This window comes from Erigeron canadensis, chromosome 6 (genome assembly GCF_010389155.1).
Source record: "Erigeron canadensis isolate Cc75 chromosome 6, C_canadensis_v1, whole genome shotgun sequence".
NCBI classification, from domain to species: domain Eukaryota; kingdom Viridiplantae; phylum Streptophyta; class Magnoliopsida; order Asterales; family Asteraceae; genus Erigeron; species Erigeron canadensis.
In genome coordinates this window covers 40,005,198-40,026,220 of record NC_057766.1, presented here as the reverse complement: position 1 = coordinate 40,026,220, position 21,023 = coordinate 40,005,198, and the positions used below count along the sequence as shown (strand labels likewise).

Below are 21,023 nucleotides of genomic sequence, written 5' to 3'. Positions count from 1 at the left end.
AATTTGAGCCTAAAAAACATAAGTTAAACATACGTCAGCCTTGTGAATGATAGTTAAGCGACCAGAGCCCTAGTTGCAACCTGCTAAAAGAATCGAGAAGATAACATAAAGAATACCAGAAAAAAATGAAGGAAAAAAAAGTCTAATATGTGAATGTGAACAAAAACCGCATCAGAATCGAAAAAGGGGTGGTATACAATGAAATCATTAGGTGGAGAGTTGAATCGATTGATGAACAATTATTGAGTAATGCATTGAATGGAACTCTTTATTGAACCAGAAACTCAAACACAATTGAATAAAATCAGATATATAATTTACTAATTTGATTTATTTATGAAGATTACTGGCATTTAACACACAATTAATTAAAGAATACATATCACTTTGAAACATTTGGTTTTTGCATTTAACACCTTTTTGGAATACCTAAGAAACAAAGAAAACATCCGTCCATCATTAGTAAATATCAATAACCATCAAATAATAATTGCATCATTATCCTTAAATTAACTGCCGATTAACCCAAGCACAAACATTCCAAGCAGTAAATTCATAAAACCCTAATAAAATCATAAACACCTTAATCAATTCTTAAATCTTCAGCATTGATTCCATCTTGCAGCTTATATATATATATATATATATATATATATAAAAGATTGTCCTAAGTATTAAGTTTGATGAGTATAGTATATTTCAGTTTTTCCTAAGTATTAATTTCTATATGCTACATAGTATAAAACATTGTCCATGTCGCACACTCGCACGCAATATTTATAATCACTTTAATCTGTGTTTATTGTTTAAATATATTTTTTAACATGCATGATGATGGCCGGGTTAAATTTAGTTGTTTTATTATTATTTGAACAAATTGATTGATTATGAAATTTGCTTATTATAGGCTGTCCCTATCGTCTACGTCGACCACGTTTTTGATGAATTATTTGTTATGTACGTACTATTAACTAATTAATAATATACTCATCAAACTGTGGATAAATTTAGAAATTATATATATACGAGAGCAAGTACCCGCGCGTTGCGGCGGTAAGATGGTGGGGTGATAGGTCATAGAGTATGATAGGTCATAGGAGGTGATGATATGTCATAAAGTGTTATAGCCAAATGTCTTAGCCGTACTGGCTCCGCCTTCGGATTTAAAAATTCGTCGAAAGTATATCGAATGACATCTTTAATGAAAGAGCATGAAATTTTAAGAACACCCATATAATTTTTATAATTTATCGATTTACAGTTTTTGAGATAAAAGATTTTGAAAGAATTAGAGGAATAACATGATTTATGGAGGAAAAAGAAAGTTGTCGGCATTGATGTATGGTACATTATGTATTATCATATATACATTGTTGAAATTGAAAGTCGAAAGTTGAAACCTTATTTGTTTTACTCGTATAATATAGTATAGATTGATGCCGATTATATATGTTGTTTCTTGATCATGAATTACTACTTTTTTATGTAGGCAACAACGCACATTTAGTTGATTAGAATCTTAATTTGAGCTAGCTATTCAAGAAGTTGAAACATTTTCTACATGACTCTGATCATCATGGTTTTTCAATTTATGCTTAAACATCTTAGCACAAATTATGAAATACCCAAAGTTGACTACCCCTAATATTGCTAGCATCCAGTAAACCATGTCCAATCTACCATCATTTAGGTCATCCATCAACCACGTTGTACTTTTCCGAATCAAGCTGGTAATCGCTGTGCTAAGATAATATCCAACTCCAACCAACAACGATATCATGGCCGAGGATGTACTACGCAAAGATACTGGAAATTCTTCATAGTATAACAAAATTTGGCCTGGAAAATGAAATCCTTCACTTATTCCTACTATTGTTAAAGGTACAACAAGCCATAATGCTGCCAATGAAACAATTGTGGGGCCTGAGCCAATCGGATTATGGGATTTAGCTACGTGTAGCCTACGTGCCTCAATTAAGGCAGAGGACACCAACCCGGCAACATTGAGTACATGCCCGATTCCTATTTTTTGAAGAGGCGTTAAAGATCTAGTGCTTAGTTTTTGCCACATTGGAAAAAGGAAGCGATCGAGTAAGAATATTGAGATACTTGTGGATAGAGTGTTGAAAAATAAGAAAGATGCAGCAGGGATTTTGAAATTGGAACCACCAAGGTGTCTATCCATGGCCAGAGCTTGCAGGATGATAAAGTTGTTAAACATGCCAACAAGAGCACTTAACAGAACACTAGAAGACCAAAGTGGCATTATTCTGATTAGTGTTTTCAAGTCTTCCACTTCTTGTACAGTACTTAGGCTCCATGATCTTGTTATTAGAACATCTGATTCAAGCTTCAAAGCCCCACGGTTTAAGAACCTACATCATATATGCCATTTTGATTAGAATAAGAGTACTATTGATACATATGACTAATTAATTGGTAGACTAAAAAATATGGTACTGTTTCATAGAGATAAATCGCCTAAAATTATTTAGTAGGGACTTTGTATATAATAAGATAATCAATTTAAAGAGGACTTTTTTATAGGGATTTAACAAGCACTTTTGAGATCCATGAAAAGGCTTAAAGTTTCAAAGATTCGAAGAATCCGATTAATTAGGATAATCTAATCCAATAATTACTATATGGTCAAATTAATTAGTAGTGTTGTGGTAACTTTGCAATATATATACCTGAAACCATTTGATGGGATTGTGTTAGATTTGTCGTTGATGTCATAGTAATAGTCTTGGTTTCTTGGAGAAACCTTTCGCTTCCTGATTGCTGCAACGACAACTCGAGCAATGCTAGCAAAAGGGCTACCTTTGGGTTTGATTCGTTTGTAAAAGTTCTTTCCTGACAAGAATAGTAGCAGACCAAGTACGTTGGTAGCAACACAAATCCCAAACCCGATGGTCCAGCTTACATTATCTTGAACGTAGACTATGGCGGTCGAACTTATGGTACCTGAAACATAAAGGAGACAGTAGTACCAATTGAAATAGATACCAATACTGTTAGAATCCTCAAACTGATCAGCTCCCATTGTAGCCGTGGTGAAACGTGACCCTCCAAACCCGATGCAAGCCAACCCCAATGTTATGTACAGGATTCCGTACTGAGCCTTTGATGGAGACTCACACGGGAGCGACATGTTCGTACATGCTGAAGGTCTTAGGGAAGGAATTGCAGCTGTTAATGTCAATAATATCATACCCTGATGATGAAATGACCAATTAATAAAAATGCATTTTTAAATAATATTAGATAATTCATTCAGAACGCAACTCTAATTAAACACCCCCTAAATATAATATATATATATATATATAAGGGATTATTTAATTAACTATGATTAAATGTTTATGATATGTAAAAATCTCCTAAAGTGTCTATGTCATGTAGTGAACTTTCAAATTCTGATTATTGAATGTATCCGACCAATCAACAAACTTACACGTGACAACTTATATGGTTGCCAAATATACCCGGGTACATTTAATAACCGAAATTTGAAGGTTCATTACATGATATAAACATTTTACGAGATATTTACATAATATAAACATTTGGTCATAGTTAATTACATTTATGGGTAATAATAGTTACTACTATACCAGGAGAGAAACAAGAGAGGAAAGTATGATGACTGGGAAGGGGCCGAGAAAGGAGTCAGAGATAATAGCTGCAAGGAGGGGAAATAAAAAGAAGCAGCCGAAGACGACGTTATTGATCTGAGTGGCATCGATGCTCTTCACATTGTACTTGCTGATAAGGTAGACAATCAGGTTTCCTATCCAGCCTCCTGTTGCCAAGGTTAAACCAAACATACATCCTGCATGCGTGCGTACGTATACGTGCATCATAATTTAATTAATTATATAAGATTAATTTTAATTAGGATCATTATTTCGTTAACATATATGGTGACCCAAAAACACATTTAACATTCGTGCTACATAACCTGCATGTATATGTAAATTATTAAGATGATTGAGATCGATTTGGAGAAAAATTAAAGCTGCCTACCTAAAATGAAAGGGAATGTAGTCCATCCTCCACGACGTCGTTTACTATGTTTTATGATGTTGTTGTTTGTTTCTTCTTGATCAACTGTTAAAAGTTGTTTGCACTTTTGAGCACCTTCGATATCTTTCTGCGACATATTTAATTAGTAACTCCAATGTTCTATGTTAGCTAGCTAGCTAGCTTTGTGAGATATTGAGAATGATGTAAGTAGCCATATATAGAGAGAGAAAAAGAAAACACATTATTATGGGTTAATTGTATGATCAATATTAAAAGTAATAATAAGAATCTAGGAATTCATTAATGGAATATATCTTTTCATCATGGTAGGGTATATATATGATCTATGGCCGGTCAAATTTATCTCACAATATATATGTTTCCGGTGAAAAGTTATTTTTAGAAATTTTTTTTGCGAGAATCTTTTAGAACTTTTCAAATTAAGCTCAACCGATGATTATTCTTTACATGAAAATTGTTTTTTGATTGTTTTCAGAATAACTTATGCATATATTTTAAGTTTATAATTGTGTAAAAGCATGGATTATCATCCGTTATACAATTATGTGGAGATTTGGATTCTTGATCACATGTGCACGAATATTGCTATGATTATATGTGATTGACTTCCATACATGTGATCATAGCAATATTCGTGCACATGTGATCAAGGATCCAAATCTCCATATAATTATATAACAGATGATAATCCATGCCTCCACACAATTATAAACTTCAAAATTACACATAAGTTATTCAGAAAACAGTCAAAAAATAATTTGCATGTTAAGAACAATCATCGGATGAGCATGATTTGAAAAGCTCTTAAAGATTCTCGCAAAAAAAAAGGTTTTTAAAATAACTTTACCCTATGTTATAGTATATATTAATTTAACATGAAATTAACATGATTTTTGTGATCAATTTTGTTTACTTGCTAGTTAGCTTGTAGTAATTCAATTAATAGGGGTTTGGTAATCACAATACGTCGGGTGCTAGCTACTATATATAATTAATTAATATTATATTATTTACATAGCTTTGAACAATCTTAATAAAACAATGTATCTAAATAGTTATTAATCAATCACAATTTTTAATTTCTCATCAAAATTAATTAAATCATGTTTAAATTAATTTAATTTTATAAAACTAAAAACTATGATTAGTAACTATTAGGTAACGTAGTTTTTAATAGGGATGAGCAAAACCAAACCATAAACCACAAAAATCATAAAAAATCAAAAAAATCAAACCACAAAACCCCCTCATAGATGAAAAATCGATTTTATGGTTCTTGTAGTTAGAAAAACCAAATTAATGGTTTGGATCTTGAATGCATATAAAAAACCAAACCGAACCATATTATATATTATCAATTAAATTAAATTTAAAATTTAAAATTAGTTTAATGGTTTCTAGTATCTGTGAATGTAACTAACTACAGAAGAACGTCTATAGTATGCAAAAACTAAAGTTGTATTCATTGTATAATGAACTTTCAAATCTTGTGCATTGTACGTATCCTACCAATCAAAACCTTACAAGTGACAGCTTATATGCTTGCCACATATACCTGTATACATACAATACACAAGATTCGACAATTCATTACATACAATGAACACAACTTTAGTTTTTTGACATTCGTCTATAGTTTGTTACATTCACAGATACTAAACTCTAGTTTAATTAATATATATATATATATATATATATATATATATATCTCTTTAGTGTAGATGTAGATGATTTAATGGGTCAGTCCATTTACTTTCGTATATGATTTAATGGGCCAATCCATTTACTTTCGTATATGATTTAATGGGTCAGACCATTTACTTTCGTATTGCTTAAGATAAATACTGTATACCCTAGCCTTTCATATTGCTACGTATATATATATTATAAACCCTAGCCGTAAGTTTTCTCAAAATCAACATTTGATAGTTCTTAATACCACGTATATATATATTGTATAGGTGTTATGAAGTTGAACATGATACTTGGATAGATTTTTATTATTATTTAAGCGTTTGAATTTTGTTATGGATCATTGAATTAGACTTTGAGTTTTTTGGTATTAATATTTGCATGAATAAACCATTTAGTTGAATATATTGCTTTTTAGTTTTTAGTTGGTCAAAGTGTTTAAAAAAAACAAACCCCACCCATTTAAAACAAAAAAAACCAAAAACCAATCCGAAAAACCGAAAACCAAACCGCTATTACAAATGGTTAGAAATTTTGAAAATCCACCATAATAGTTTTTGGTGTTGGTTTTAACTAAAAACCGCACCAAACCGCACCATAATCACCCTTTAAATATAATGTCAAATACTCCATTATGGAAAAAACTAGGTAGCTAGCCTTGACTATTTCCTACGATAATTTATTTAATTTGAGTTTCTTTTCACGATTGGCTATATGGCTAAATTATAATGGAAATCTTTCATCACTCTGATTATAATTATTATTATTATTGTATACATAAAAAACAAATGACGTCCCATTATTACATACTGTTCTTATTTATAAAAACGATCTATAATGAAAAAGATAGGACAGTGGGTAAAATAGTTCATTCCATTCCCTTTTGTAGTTGCAAAAATAGTTTTTCTTCTCCAATTATTATCTTTTAGAATTTAAGAAAAAGAAAGAAACTTATCCATATATGCTAGTCTAGTTCACACTATGCGCTGGGCGGCCGGGGTAAATATTACATATCAATTTTTTTTAATGATTATCATGATAGTTGTTTCATGTGATTTAAGAGACTAGAATAATATCAATTTCGATCAATTCTATGTAATAACTAATTAAATACTTTAATTAGGTTTTACACTTTTATTATAAAATAAAAGAGGCAAAGAGCCTAATTAAGTTAACTTAATTTCTAATTATTGCTTGTGAATTGTGACTTTAAGAAAGCTAGACGTTGCCTGCGCGATACAGCAGAGATGGTGCTAACAACGATGGTGTGGTGGCGGTGGTGACGAGTAGTGATGGCGATGGAGCTAGTGAGAGAGAGAGCATAAGCTCAAGGAGGCCATATGTTTTAGGAATAGATACACGCACGGTTAAGATTAAGAAAAGAGAAAAATGTGAAAGGTGTTAGAAATAAGTAATTAGAGGTAGTTTAAGGATAATGAAAAATATTTAATTACTTAACCCATTTATAAGATAATATAAAAGTATAAATTTAATTATTTTGTGTCAGTAAAGCAAAGCAACACCTTTCATGCTGAGTTTGAAATAGGAAAAAAAAAATGAAACAAAATAGGTATTGGGCTTTTTCAGGGCCTAATAAGATAATAGAAAATTATAAATTCTACAATTTTGGGCTAAATTTTAGGGTGGGCCATAGTTCTACTTTGAATGGTACCGACTTTTTGATTTTAGGGTCGGATATATTGGCAACGTGACAAGTATTTATCTTCCACTACTGTTTGTATGTACGACTGGTCGAATGTAGTCATACTAATTAGGAAGGTGATGAATGGTTAACGTGTAAACTGGCGCATGCTAAAGTTTAGCGTACCTATCTTTTACGACTTTTCACTTGGAAACTCAGAGACAAAAATCACAACCGTCAAATTAGCTAGCTTATACAAATCATCTACAACATAATCTAAGCATCAATTGCAACCATTATCTTTTACATCAATTGGTAACGTAACAAGTATTTATTTTTATATGATAATGTATAATCATGTATCATAAAAAAAAAAAATTACCCGACTTTAGTATGTTCAAGTTTGTAACTTTTCCTGATATTTCATTTAAGGAAAATATTAACTACGATTCTAAGGTTTGTCATTAGCGTTCATAAAAAAATTGTATCTTCCATATCAAAGGCCTTGAATTTTATAATATAAATACAACTATTTTATGTATGGTCATTAATAAGACCCTTCAGTTTCTTAAGAGTAATTTTTTAGTTTATTTTACTTTATTTTCTTTGACAGGTTGAACATCACAACGTGGGATTTATATTAAGTTGTTTTAACTGGCTTCACGTTGGAGAGCTTTTCCACCCACATTATTCCTATTATTCGCTTACTTTGATCATTCATGTATTGACGAGGCCCGCTTTTATCCGAAAAGTGGAACTAAGCTTATAAAGAAATTGAGAAACTAAAGTAGTGAAATGACCCCGGAACAAAAATTAATTGTTCATCACTCTCTAGATTGCCTAAAAGATTGTTACGAGTACTTTTTATGGACTTGGAAGTATTATACTACTCGTATTATATATGTAACTTAACATGCAAGTTTTCTTTGACATCACTTTCGAATCAAATTTATACCCAAAACAAACCAACCATGACCGTCCAAGGTAAAACGAACAAATACTCTACAACATTGCATCATTTCCATCCATTTTTTTTAACTCAATTGATTAATGTATGACATATACACACTATTACTATCTTATTTAGAAATTTCATGGCTGATATAGCCTGATATGTCTTGCATTTGATTGACCTGAGAAAATATTTAGACTTTTGATAGACCATCTGCATCATATCATAGTCCCAGCTGGTTTCATCTACTCAAGAATGAGACGTCCCAACTCTCAAACCTTTTATTTTAATTTACTTTTAATGTACACCAAAGACCACAAATTATTAGACATTTAAAATCGCATCTTTGAAGGAGCATTTTGTTTCGCTTTTGTTACCCTTTTGTTAAGGAATCAAATTGTATATTACAACAAAATCTTATTTACAAAGGGGGGTGAGTGGGCGTGACTCAAGCACTTTCACTACAAAATCTTATTTACAAAAGTTGTATGCATACAGTTTTTGTATATATGGGGAAAAGTTTATGTCGCGGAAATTATGTACGTGTGCATATATATAATCTTGAACATTATTGACTCTATAGCTAGCGACAATACAATACAAGGCCACTGAAGATTTAAGTCAACCAAATTTTCTCTACAACGCCCACGCAATGGAGTCCACGAAGTAACAACTAAGACTAACAGGACCCCGTCTCCTCTCCCTTTTTTCACTTGGAACGCCCGGAACCCAACCCCCCCCCCCCCCACCCCCTTCCCCGGCCGGGGAACGCCCAATCTCGGTCCCGAGGGTGTTTCCCTTCCTTAATTCCCGAGCCCAGTTGGTTTTCGAGCGTCGGAATTGTTTGGACTTTTGTGGGTTCATCCGTTTAACTGCCTTGGAATCGTGAGAAGGAGTCAATTAATTTATTTATTTTTCCAATTCATATTAAAATAAAAGGAATGTCTCTAAAAATATTACCCCACTCCAAAGGATACAGAAATGTTCCTCTTAATGATTGGATGCCACACAGGTGAGAGGACATTCTCTTCCTCTTAGTCTAAAAACTCCCCTCCCCACACAATAAATTATTTGAACATTGTAGCAAAATTATAGTCACAAAGAGAATGTACTACATGTTTGTATACTTCGGAAGAAAAAAAATGTACTACAAGTTGACTTGAGAAAGAGCTGGAGACTGTTCCATACATGTGACGTCCACCAACTTTTTATACTTCCCATTAACTATTCCTTGCATCATTGATACATCATTTTCTCCAGCTACAGCTACCCTTTTTTTACTCTATCAGAAAAAAGAAAACACTTGAATTTCATCTCATTGGTTTCAAGTAATGTTTTCGGAAAAACTTTTTATCAAGAAAGCTTCCTAAGTCACACAATATTGTGCAAACACAATCCCATATTGGTAAATGTAAAAAACAAATGTTGTATATAAACCCAAACTAACCGACTACAAGAAGTCATCCCGACATCATTTGGTATCAAACCCTAAAAGAGTGCCCAAAAATGAGGTTTTAAGAGATTCTCTACTAATTCTTTGTAATTCTTTATTGAAAAACTAAACAAAAAACTAAGCCAAGAAAATACTTACGTTTTTTATAATAATTCTTTTTCTTATTATGCAATACTGAAAATAAAAGGATAGAAAACGCAATTGATAACTTTTTGTTTTTGACCTTTCAATATTCTCAAACGAGCAAAACATTTGACTTCATATGTTGATCAAAGAACCAATTGCTATGTCAAAAGAGCTGGGAGGCCTGAAGACATTAATTCCCGCATTATTTTGCCATGGGCTGCTTTTAAATGTTAAAAGTTTAAACACATAAAGTAAGAATTAGTAAATTTATGAATATGGAAAGTAAGACAACTCTTGGTTAGAAACGACAAACAAAACTTAATTAAGGATCTATATTGACCTGTTACAAACTTTTGGAACGTGTCTTCAACAATTTTTTAGAACGTGTCTCCCAACATTTTGAAGTATTAGTTTGATTGATAGCAGTTTTGGAACGTGGCTTCAAAGTTCAGCTTGTTTTCTTCTTTTACATGATATCATTGTTTCAAATACAATAACCGGTTAATTGTAAGCTCAAAACGAAATTATATGTTAAAATTTACTGTTTGCATGACGAATAAGAAAATAAGACAATAGATAAATAGCACGTGAGAACGGAAAAAAAAAACAAAAAAACACCACCGGCCTCTAAATGACAGTGTTTACCGAGTGGATCCTTGCAAACTCTTCCTACATTGTCAATCGTATATGTTTGATAATATTACTAGTTTCAACATCAGTTTTATTTTTACATTAATTGCCCCAAAAAGTTGAGCAGATGTCTTATCACTTATATAATTACAAGTTCACATTTAAATTGTTTTCCTTCTATAGTTGTTCTCTACGACAACTCCATGTAGTTGACAGCTTATAAGCCCTTTATTTCTTCTATACACATTTGTAGCTTACATTAAATGGCTCAGACCTAATAGTAATGTTAAAGAACCGTCGAACCAGTCTTTGGAGACAATGTCATACGTTTTGAACATGAATTGACCATTTTGTAATTTATAATTAAAATGCCAGTCAATCTTTTATATTTAATATGATAATGGTAATGATAATATGATATCCATTCTTTGGTAAGAATATGTCAATATAGAGGTGTTATAACTAAGACATATCATTGACTTTTCAAAAGGGCAAGTGAAGTGGCGTTGTATGCTTAATGATTACTCGTACTATCTACTACTCCGTACTTCCGTAGTATTATGAGTATTCTGTTATTGCACAAGGCTCAAAGGGTATAAATGTAATTTAAATCTCACATCTCTCCGGGACTGTAAAGTTCGATATGTTAAAAGATTTCACAAAAATGATGGTCTTCTGGGCTTCTGGCAATGGGAAAAATAAAGGCTACTAATTACTCAAAATATAAGTCCACTTCAAAAACAAAAGGTCATCTTCAGGTTACAATAAAGATGTCACATATGGCAAACGTTTTCTGTAGCAGTTATACCAAAGAGATAAATAGTCAACTCTGTAACAATGAGTCCGTCACTTTTCAAATAAAGATATGTACAATTCATAAGTGAAGAGCTTGTATCAATCTTATGGTCTAATTCGTACTCCCCTTTTTCAAGAAATACGAAGTTAAGTGTACAAACTTATGGATCATATTATGTAAACAGATATATTTTGGATTAGATATGCTGATCAGAAGGTCATTGAAAATGAACACGTTGAACATCTAGAAAGTATGAGTAGGTGCAGAAGAAGTCAGAAAGATGAGGGATGCTTGTATTTTATAATCACGACATATATTTTTGAAATTTTTTAACATATCAAGAAGTTGACTTAGAAACTCTACTTTGTATTTTTAATTTCAAATGTCAAACACCCTGAAAACTTTACAATTAAGACAAGAAGATCTACAAATTTGCATTTAGGAGTCCGATCAATCAAGTCAAGATTAAAGAAAGTGGTGAGACCAATATGACAAACTGGATGTTTTGTTCAACATCGGTCACAAAGCACATCAAGCTCCAACTCAAAATCTGTGAGCTTGAAGGCCTGGCTATCGATAATGTTCCAAATAAGGATACTTATAAGCTGCAAGTGCATATAAAACTAGGAGTTCCAAGAAAAGGTTACGTACCTAGAATGGCTATTCAAAAAGATCATACCTCGAAACAATGCATAGACACTGATGGACGTGTCTGCTGGAATGAAGGTTTTGAGCAACGCTGCAGCTTGGATATGAAACACATAAGTCCTAAAAGCTGGAAAATCAACCTCGAGGTTCATGTAAGTAAATCTAGATATCAGTATATGTGACAATTTCAATCTATTTGGTTACAAAATAGGTTGGTTTAAGTTACATTTGATCTTCAAAGGGTCCATGTGGTAGAACAAAATAGAACATAACTTGAAAGGGAACTGGTCCCATTTGCCAAACAGGTCGAAAGTTGCCCACAGTGTGTGTTTGATGCATTTTTTTTTTTTTTGAAAGGCATTCTAATCTACTCCTACTCCTAAATTACACGCATGCCTGAGATGAAACCCAGGACTCTCGAAAAATCCCTATTAATCCACCCTCACAAATGTGGGAAGTGGGACTCAAACCCAGGTGGATCCCCCCCAAGGTCAAAGACCTTACCAATGGGCCACCAACCCCATTAGCTTGATGCATAAAACCTACTAAATCATTTTGTCCAAAACCATAGACTCAACTGAAATGATATAACTTCTGTAACCATATTTGGCACACTAGTTGTTCATAAAAATAGATAATATCTGAACAGAAAGTGTTTCTGGTCGACCCGACCCGGTTCGATCCGTTACCCAAGCTGTCCAACCCACCAAATTTTCCATCTCTACCTATTTAAGCATATCCAATGCATGCATCATAACTTTGCATCAATTTGATCTAAAAATAGCATCCTTTAGATTAACGCTCATACAGACAAAAATTCATCTCTAATGTATGCACCCAATTGTTACACTAAAAATAGATCTTATAATTCTTGGAGTTGGCTGATATCAAAGTTTGAACTTGTGACCTCTAGGTTACATAGTTATAAACTTGAAATTCAAAAGTTTATTACAGTATCAACTTAATAAAACTATATAAGGATAATAAGAAATTTTTAAACCACAGTCAATATGATACAGATTTTAAGGATCTCAATAAGCTTGTTTTATTAATGCATTTCCATAAACTTATTTTTAGTTTCTATGCTAACTACTTAACAAAAAGGTGAATTTTATAAATTTGATGATAAATGATGGGGTGGAAACTGTTGCACCATAAATTGACACTATTTTAGTGTCTTGATGAAGAAGGTTTGCACCAAAATTTGGATAATTTTTGTGTATTGTGCATACCATGGAGAAGTCCTTAGCCTATGTTCTATACTGACTACTAGCACTAACTTGTACTCTTTCAACAAATTAATCAAATATGCATAACGTACAACCTCAAAGTAGGATAGCTGTCATGTTGCGCTCATATTGATATCTAAATATGCATTGAAATTACCAGGGAATAGATGTGGAATCGACTCACAAGGCTGATATATTGGCTAAAGTCAACATGGATGTTAATGAATTCATTGGCGGCTCAGAAAAACCAGTCAAACTTCCAGTCCAGTGCGGCATTGGTGGTGTCACTCATGAGGCCAAACTAAAGGTACCTTTACATTTTTGCAAGCAAAGATTAATCATAAAACCTCCACTAGACTTAAAAAAATATACCTAAATGAAAACTGCAGGTAAAACTTCATGTCATTGAAGTTCAAAAACTGCAAACAAAAAACACGGTCCACCCTGTATCTGTATCCCCAACACACCTCCTACCATCTCTTTTATCATGTGTAAATTTTCAAAATCAAACAAAAAAGAAGATGGAGATCGAGAAAGAGAGTTCTCAATCTGAAAATGAAGAAGAAGCGGATCCAACATATCAAAGAATAAAGACCATAAATTTATTCAGAAGTCAGTCTTCACATGAAAGCATTGAATACAGAAAGCATGGTCAACACCAAATCTCAAGCTATGAAGGTGTGGAAAAAAGAAAGCTGACTAGACTTTTCTCGTGGAATACTAAAAAGAGTAAAGACGCACCACTCTTGAATAAAGCATATGGTGAGGGAGGTGATGATATTGATAATGCACGCCGGACCCTACTTTCATACCTAAAACCACAAAAGGATTTGGTAAAGACTGGTTTTAAAGATAATAAATTCACATGCAGTGATAGATTTGAGGTCGGGAAGTGGGAAAAGAAGAAAGTGAATAGCAGAGATGGAAAACTGGAACTACAAACAGAAATATTTCTAGCTACAATTGACCAGAGGAGTGAGAAAGCACTAGGAGAAGGAGCGTGCACAGTGATTGCCACTGTTATTACCGACTGGCTGCATCTAAACCCTAATTCTCTACCACTGAAATGTGAATTTGATAAATTAATAAGAGACGGATCAAGAGAATGGAGAAACCTGTGTCAAGATGAAACACATAAGGGTAAGTTTCTTGATCAACATTTTGACCTTGATACGGTCATGCAAGCACAAGTTAGGCCATTGATGATAGTATCTGAAAAGTCCTATGTGGGGTTCTTTAAGCTTGAAAACACAAACAAGTTAGACCTTTTACAAGATGCAATGTCTTTTGATAGCATATGGGATGAGCTCCAAAATGGCGAATCAACTTCAGAAGGTGTCTACATTGTGAGTTGGAACGATCATTTTTTTGTTCTCAAAATAGAAAAGGATACAATGTATATAATTGACACATTAGGAGAAAGGCTTGTTGAAGGGTGCGATAAAGCCTACATATTGAAGTTCAATGAAGACAGTGTGATCCGCAATGTGCGACCACTAAAGGACAACTCAAAAGTAGAGTTAGAAGAAGGAATAGATGAGGAAAGAAACAGCTCTGAATTTGTATGTAAAGGAACAACTTGCTGTAAAGAATTTATAAAGGGGTTTCTTGCTGCCATACCATTAAGAGAACTGCAAAGCAACGTTGAAAAGGGTATAAATGGTAAAGCGCCTCTTCATCAGCTCCTGCAAATTGAGTTCCACTACATGTCGCCCCTGCAGCAGAACTAACCACATGTGGAACATAAAGTATACAACTTCCAGATGGAAATCAAACACAAAAGTACATTTATCCCTTGTTTTGATAACAAATGAGTTTGTTGATAAGATAATATGTGCATTACGCAAGCTATTCAGATTTTTTGTCATGTGTGTTTTTTGTGACCCCTTAGTAATTTTGGTTTGAATGTTATGTAAAGTTAAGTCACGAAACTGGAATTTTCTTTCCCGCTTTTGTAGACAAACACGCATAAAAAAGAGTCAGTCAAAAAATAATGCATGTAAAACAAAATTCAAAATATACATATCAAACGTCCAAATCTTTTATTTCAAACAATCGCTTGAGCATTTTAAAATTTGTAGTGACTTGTATTATCTGATCAGGACATAATAAATGTTAATTTACAAGTAAAGAATAACCCTTGATATGGGTATAAACGGATCACTTAAGCATCAGGAAGTGCAAAGTAGAACTATCTTCTTATCTTTTTATGATACAAAAACAATTGCTATAGAGATGTAACAGGCTTATTGGCAATATCATAAACAGAGATAAGAATTTCAGCACCTATGAGTATAATTATAACCCATTCCAGAAAGTCTGATTTTCGGTTTTGGAGGATTTCTTGAAGAAAACGAATATTGTGCTGCAAGCAAAAAAAAAAAAAAAAACAAGTGTCATCATCACATGCAATTAAGAACCAGCCGATAATAAACAATGAAAGAATTTTTGAGTGAAACGATATCTTACCTCCACAAACTTCAATTTGAAATCCAAACTAGCAAATCTCTGAGTCAGCTCAAATTCATCCCTGAGATACTCCCAGATTTGAGCATATTTAGCATCCTTCCAGGCAATATCAGATCTGAAAAACCCAGATAACTTCCTTAACTATTATATTAGATATAGACCAACTTCCCATAAGGGCAGGGTTTGGATATCGTAGTCATTTTCATATTCTGTTAGATAACGAATGTAATTTTCATCACATTCTGTTTCTCATTGTTTAATATACTAAACTATATTTTATTTTTTTGAAAGGCGGAAAGTCACACATCTACAACCACCTAGTATTTACATTAATTGTCTCAAGAGAGACTGAACTCACAACCTCAATTCCAAGTTGACGGGTCACCCCCAATACCACAAATATGTAATTCATGACTAGCAAAAATACACAACATTCTTTCTCCAGTTTTATGGTGTCTTGTGATAACTAATCACCAGTTTTATCTTTACAAGTACAAAACATAATGGTGCACGTTCAAGATAGTCAGAACTTCATTGTGGTTTTAGTATATTATTGTGACAGACAAAAGTTATAGAGGTGATTAAAAAGATCTGCAACATTAGTATGGACACACAAGAAAAGAACTGGGCATGTTAGCTAGATTATTTCAAATGTGAACTGGCTCACTCATAAATAAATGATTAATTATTGTTTGTGGACTTCCTGGCACCAATACATTGAAGAAATCACATTACAGTAAATATATATCGTATTTGCCACGATTAATAGATATTGTATTTGCCAAACTTCTTAAGGGTCATTATGCAAGACAAAATCTACGGCAGTGACATGATTAGACTATAAAATATCATTTAAAATAACTTATTATGAAGGGTACCTCTCAAAAAGTCCAAGCTTGAGAATCACATCAGCAAGGTTTGAATTGGCCTTCCCCACCAACTGAAATAATTTTTTCCTCTTCATAGTGAAGGTTCCAGTTTTCTCCATACCACGATTAATATCAGTGAATTCTCCGACCATACCATCAACCTAAAACAAGAGAAGTGATAACGAATTGCAATGGGTAAATCATTATTGAATGAAAAAAAGTCAGATGTAGAGTTATAAATTAACCTACCTGGCGAACATAATAATCAAGCGCAATACTTTGACCTAAAACACTACCAATTGTACGGATTCCATCAATGTTCAGATACTGCAACATTATATGATCTAATCCACCTTCCATCCACGTGTCCAGTATTGGGTTCTCTTTCACCTCATATTCTGGGCATCACATATAATAAAGGTTACAAACTTTAGAAATGAATATGAAGATTATGTTATTATATGAAATCACCAGTAAACATGCATGTAACTTTCCAATAAATAGCAACATAGGTTGTAATTTATTAAGTTTACAATGCGCAAATCATGTAAGACGTTCTATGAGCAGAAAACAAGGATTGTAACGAGTTACATTGTAAGCATAGATGTGATCATCACTCACCGTCCTTTCTCATCTCAGGTAGCAATCCTGAAGCATGCTTTTCAGCAATTTTCAGATACCCATCAATTTCATGATCACGAACATTAAACAGGACAATTGAACCATACTGAAAAACTACCATATAACGACAGTCACTTCCACTTACGTTGGCACCAGAACCCTGGAAAACATAATAAATTGATTATTATCAAAGGTGTATTGACAGTCAAGAACTGTGTAACAAGTATAATCAGAATACATAAAAAGTTTCAGGCTACAATACTCAGTATACTAATAGGGCATAAACTGCCTAGTGGTAACTCAAAGTGAACATTTGCTCATAATTAGAGTAGTCCAGTGATTCGTACGCATAAATACCAATACAGCCTCTGTATAAAGGCTAGAAATGCATATTACATCAGTATAAATTCCTTGACACGTAAATTAACAATGGACAAATATCTTTCTTTGTCTCGAACCCCATACTCCTATAATAATGGTAGAGTAAGGGGTGGCCCCAAATGCAAAAAAAGCAGGCAAACACTAGCTTTTTTTGCCATTCAATAGAAAACGGGTGAACGGAGAGGGAATGAGGGATCCATGTTCAGGCTACCTGGGGAAAGTCAAGCCTTTGGCACTAATTGCCTAAACGGTATACGCGTGGCTGTTTCCTAGACCTTTTCCATGGCCATCCAAAGACGTTTTACCCAGTGGGGTTTGAACCCAAATATACATACACATAAATGCAAACAATCAGAATAAAACCCCAACAATACTGGCACACATATAACGTAGTAAAGAAGGAATGAGCAAAAACAACCAAAAAGCTGGTATCAATGAGGATTTGGTATCGGTTTTGATTTTATGGGCCATGCTACTATCCTGAAAATTCCCATAACATAGAGTGTTTTCGAACTCTATCTATATAATTGGAGTCTACTTGAAAACTTATTTGTAAAACTCTTATTTGATTTAAACTGGTATAGAAAAAGATGTTGTGGGATCGTCTCTATAGCAAGCAACCATATTACCAAAATAAAAAGATCTTGCACGATACTTGCAAGCACTAAACAAGAATTCCTACACAAGTTGCAAGAACTAGAAACATAAGAACCTAAAAAGGAATTACGAGCTTGAAACAAACAAATACCCGAAACCAGCACCGGTTCAAAAGGTACGGTATCAATTTTGATTTTGGGAAAAAAATGGTTGGTTTCGGTACCAATCGGTTCAATACAGTTCTCTACCAAATAGCATCACCATCCCTATATTGAACTGTTAAAAAATCTTACAATAATATCGGGCTTGGTACTCCCAAATCTTAAGACAACATAGTTTGTCATGCGCGATATAGGCGGAACATAATTTGGTCGGTTTTCGTCCACTAAACCTTTCAAATCCACACTGCACAAAATAGCAATTTTCAATAAGGCACATTTCATTAATTAGCCAGTAAATTATTCCACTCAACAATATACATACACATTTATTCATATATACATACAAATAATACATATATAATTATTCAATATTCTGTGTGTATGTATATATATATATATGTACCTAGTAGAGAAGAAATAAGCTCTGACAGGAATTGAAAGCCTGGTAATATCCTGATTATCAATATCAGCATCACTATAAGAATTAGCGATATCGGGAGCGCACGTGACAGGCTCGTGCAACTCCATAGTATGAGTGACAGGTGAATGTGAACAGCGGCATATGTTTACATTGAACTTGTGTAATGGCGGTTGGTGGTGCAGTGAAAAGATAAGGTTTTGATTGGATGATAGTGAAATTATACTTGGTGTTAAAATGATGGACGGATTCCGGCAAGTGTATATGGGTGAGGTTAGCATTGCAGTGGCGGTGGTGGTGCCGCGTTTTTACCGGTGGCCGGAGTTTATTATCTACCGGTGGTTTTTTCTGTTATCTTGTTTGGGGTTTTATTAGTGCCTAAAATATTGAAACGAGTAAATGGAATTTCTTCCATCACTTTTTTACTCAAAATACAAGTGTAAATTATAAAAAGTTATTGAATCTTTTTTGTAAACTAAAATTTAAAATATATTTACTTAAAACTTTAATTAGCTTATAAATCTTGTATTTAAAATTTTAGTCACCTAATAAATCTCGTCTAGTCAATGGGGTTTTTAGTCTATTGGTTAGATAGTTTTCAAATAGAATTTCTTGTTCGGTATCATTAGTTTAATTTAACATATGTTATGATATGACTCAACTCTATAATACATTATAAATATTAAAATATAAGGGTGTGTTTGATTTAAAAAAACACCCCTTTTTTTTTTTTTTTTTAAGAAAACATGAAAAACAGAAAACGCGATTTAATTATAGTTTTTTAAGAAAAATTTTCTAAAAAAATAGAAGACAGTGTTTTTCACTTTTCATTTGAAAACATTTTTTCCTTAGTTTTCTTTAAACGCACCCTAAGGCTTTTAAATTTGAATTTTAAGAATTTTACTTTACACTTAAATTTTTGATCAAATTTAAATGTAAAAAAATAAACTAAAATAGAATTTAATATATTACGATTATAATAAAGGAAAATGAGTAGGACATGTAGTTATATATAACAGTTTTAAATAAATTGCAAAAAAATAACAATTAATAGCATATATATATATAATAGAGATCAAATAAAAAGGTATCTTAGGGAGAGAAGGGTGGGAATATTCATTTTTGATTTTATTTAACTTGTTTTTTTGAATATTTTTTTTTCACCTTTTTCATTCTCTCTTTAATTAATATAAAAATTTTAAATTTTTTTTGTATATATATTTTTTTTTTCCAAATGGCGTATCCCGTAAGCTATAGGTGAAGTCTCTCAGTTATGGCGGAGCCATGATAACTAAGGTCGAAGTCCGTTAGGTAGATCACCCCATCACCGATCACCCCCTATGACCAATCACTCCTACCAGTTACCCCTTATTAATATCCTGAAGGGCGAAGTCCAAACCGTACCCTTACATGTCTAACTAACTAACTCGGGTTAGAAATTTTTTAATTTTATTTATTTTTTATAACTATTTTATGGATTGAATTAATTAATGAAAAAAATAAATAAAAACAAATCATGAAAACAAGCTAAAAAAAACGAACTTTCTATTCTTTCTATCTTTAAGAATTTTTTCTCCGAATATCTACCCTATATATTAATATAAAATTCAAATAAAGTATTAACTGCCCATTATATGTTACTGTTAACCTTTAATTTACATGTTTTTTCTAAAGTATTTTAAATGGTTTTGTTGATATTAGTTTTTTGAAAGTGAATTTTGTTTGAATGTCACAATTTTTCTTAAATAACGGGTGTCTTTTCAACCACTAAGTTAATGTTTGATATTCTATTGATATTCATAATGAATAACTCTAGGTACTTTTGACATTAGTTAAGTCTTTTTATTTATACTTGGATTTTAAGGCCTTATATTTAAGTTATTAGCCATATAAATAAAGGGAAAATGTTATATGATGTTAACATCATCTAATTTAAATGATGTTCTCTCACAAACTTGCTCACATCAATTTTTACACATGTCAAAAAACCCCCCATGATTTTCATGGTTTGTGAGAGCAACATCATCTAACTATACAATGTCAACATCATCTAAGTTATCCCCTTAAAATCCATTACTACATTTAAACAAACAAATAAATAAAATAAGTAATACTTAACTTAAACTAGCATGGTACCCGCGCGTTGCAGCGGATACCATGGTTCAGACTTCTCATGTCGCGATTACCAAAAATAAGTAAGCGTGGACAATCAATTAAGCAATCACATATGATGGATAAAGTAGATACAATAGCGAACAATGTTAATTTAAAGATATCATGAATCAAAAA

General features: G+C 32.7%; 2 protein-coding genes and 1 long non-coding RNA gene across 3 annotated transcripts; all 3 read right to left on the bottom strand.

The window, feature by feature from the left end:
• Window positions 1-1,534: 1,534 nt before the first annotated feature.
• On the bottom strand, window positions 1,535-4,187 carry LOC122606237 (protein NRT1/ PTR FAMILY 2.7-like). The gene is made up of 4 exons (XM_043779198.1): window positions 4,030-4,187; window positions 3,618-3,835; window positions 2,694-3,217; window positions 1,535-2,375 (listed from the first exon to the last, which is right to left on the bottom strand). The coding sequence occupies exons 1-4, from the start codon at window positions 4,163-4,165 to the stop codon at window positions 1,538-1,540; spliced, it is 1,716 nt and encodes a 571-aa protein (XP_043635133.1). The 5' UTR covers window positions 4,166-4,187; the 3' UTR covers window positions 1,535-1,537.
• A 5,053-nt stretch (window positions 4,188-9,240) lies between these two features.
• On the bottom strand, window positions 9,241-12,337 carry LOC122606282. Its single transcript, XR_006324850.1, has 2 exons — window positions 12,021-12,337; window positions 9,241-9,618 (listed from the first exon to the last, which is right to left on the bottom strand). It is a non-coding gene; the product is annotated as an uncharacterized LOC122606282 (long non-coding RNA).
• A 2,900-nt stretch (window positions 12,338-15,237) lies between these two features.
• On the bottom strand, window positions 15,238-19,133 carry LOC122605274 (protein RETARDED ROOT GROWTH-LIKE-like). Its single transcript, XM_043778182.1, has 7 exons — window positions 18,720-19,133; window positions 18,449-18,560; window positions 17,178-17,337; window positions 16,806-16,954; window positions 16,566-16,717; window positions 15,688-15,802; window positions 15,238-15,583 (listed from the first exon to the last, which is right to left on the bottom strand). The coding sequence occupies exons 1-7, from the start codon at window positions 19,013-19,015 to the stop codon at window positions 15,446-15,448; spliced, it is 1,122 nt and encodes a 373-aa protein (XP_043634117.1). The 5' UTR covers window positions 19,016-19,133; the 3' UTR covers window positions 15,238-15,445.
• Between the last annotated feature and the right edge of the window lie 1,890 nt (window positions 19,134-21,023).

What these genes read in the sequence shown, in the direction of transcription:
- LOC122606237 (XM_043779198.1), bottom strand. Translation starts at nt 4,165, where the DNA reads ATGTCGCAGAAAGATATCGAAGGTGCTCAAAAGTGCAAACAACTTTTA. An exon ending in CCTCTCTTGTTTCTCTCCTG is followed by an intron (nt 3,218 to 3,617) that starts GTATAGTAGTAA and finishes TTTCATCATCAG; the next exon opens with GGTATGATATTATTGACATT. An exon ending in ATCCCATCAAATGGTTTCAG is followed by an intron (nt 2,376 to 2,693) that starts GTATATATATTG and finishes TATATGATGTAG; the next exon opens with GTTCTTAAACCGTGGGGCTT.
- LOC122605274 (XM_043778182.1), bottom strand. Translation starts at nt 19,015, where the DNA reads ATGCTAACCTCACCCATATACACTTGCCGGAATCCGTCCATCATTTTA. An exon ending in GCTTATTTCTTCTCTACTAG is followed by an intron (nt 18,561 to 18,719) that starts GTACATATATAT and finishes TATTTTGTGCAG; the next exon opens with TGTGGATTTGAAAGGTTTAG. An exon ending in TTGATTATTATGTTCGCCAG is followed by an intron (nt 16,718 to 16,805) that starts GTAGGTTAATTT and finishes CTCTTGTTTTAG; the next exon opens with GTTGATGGTATGGTCGGAGA.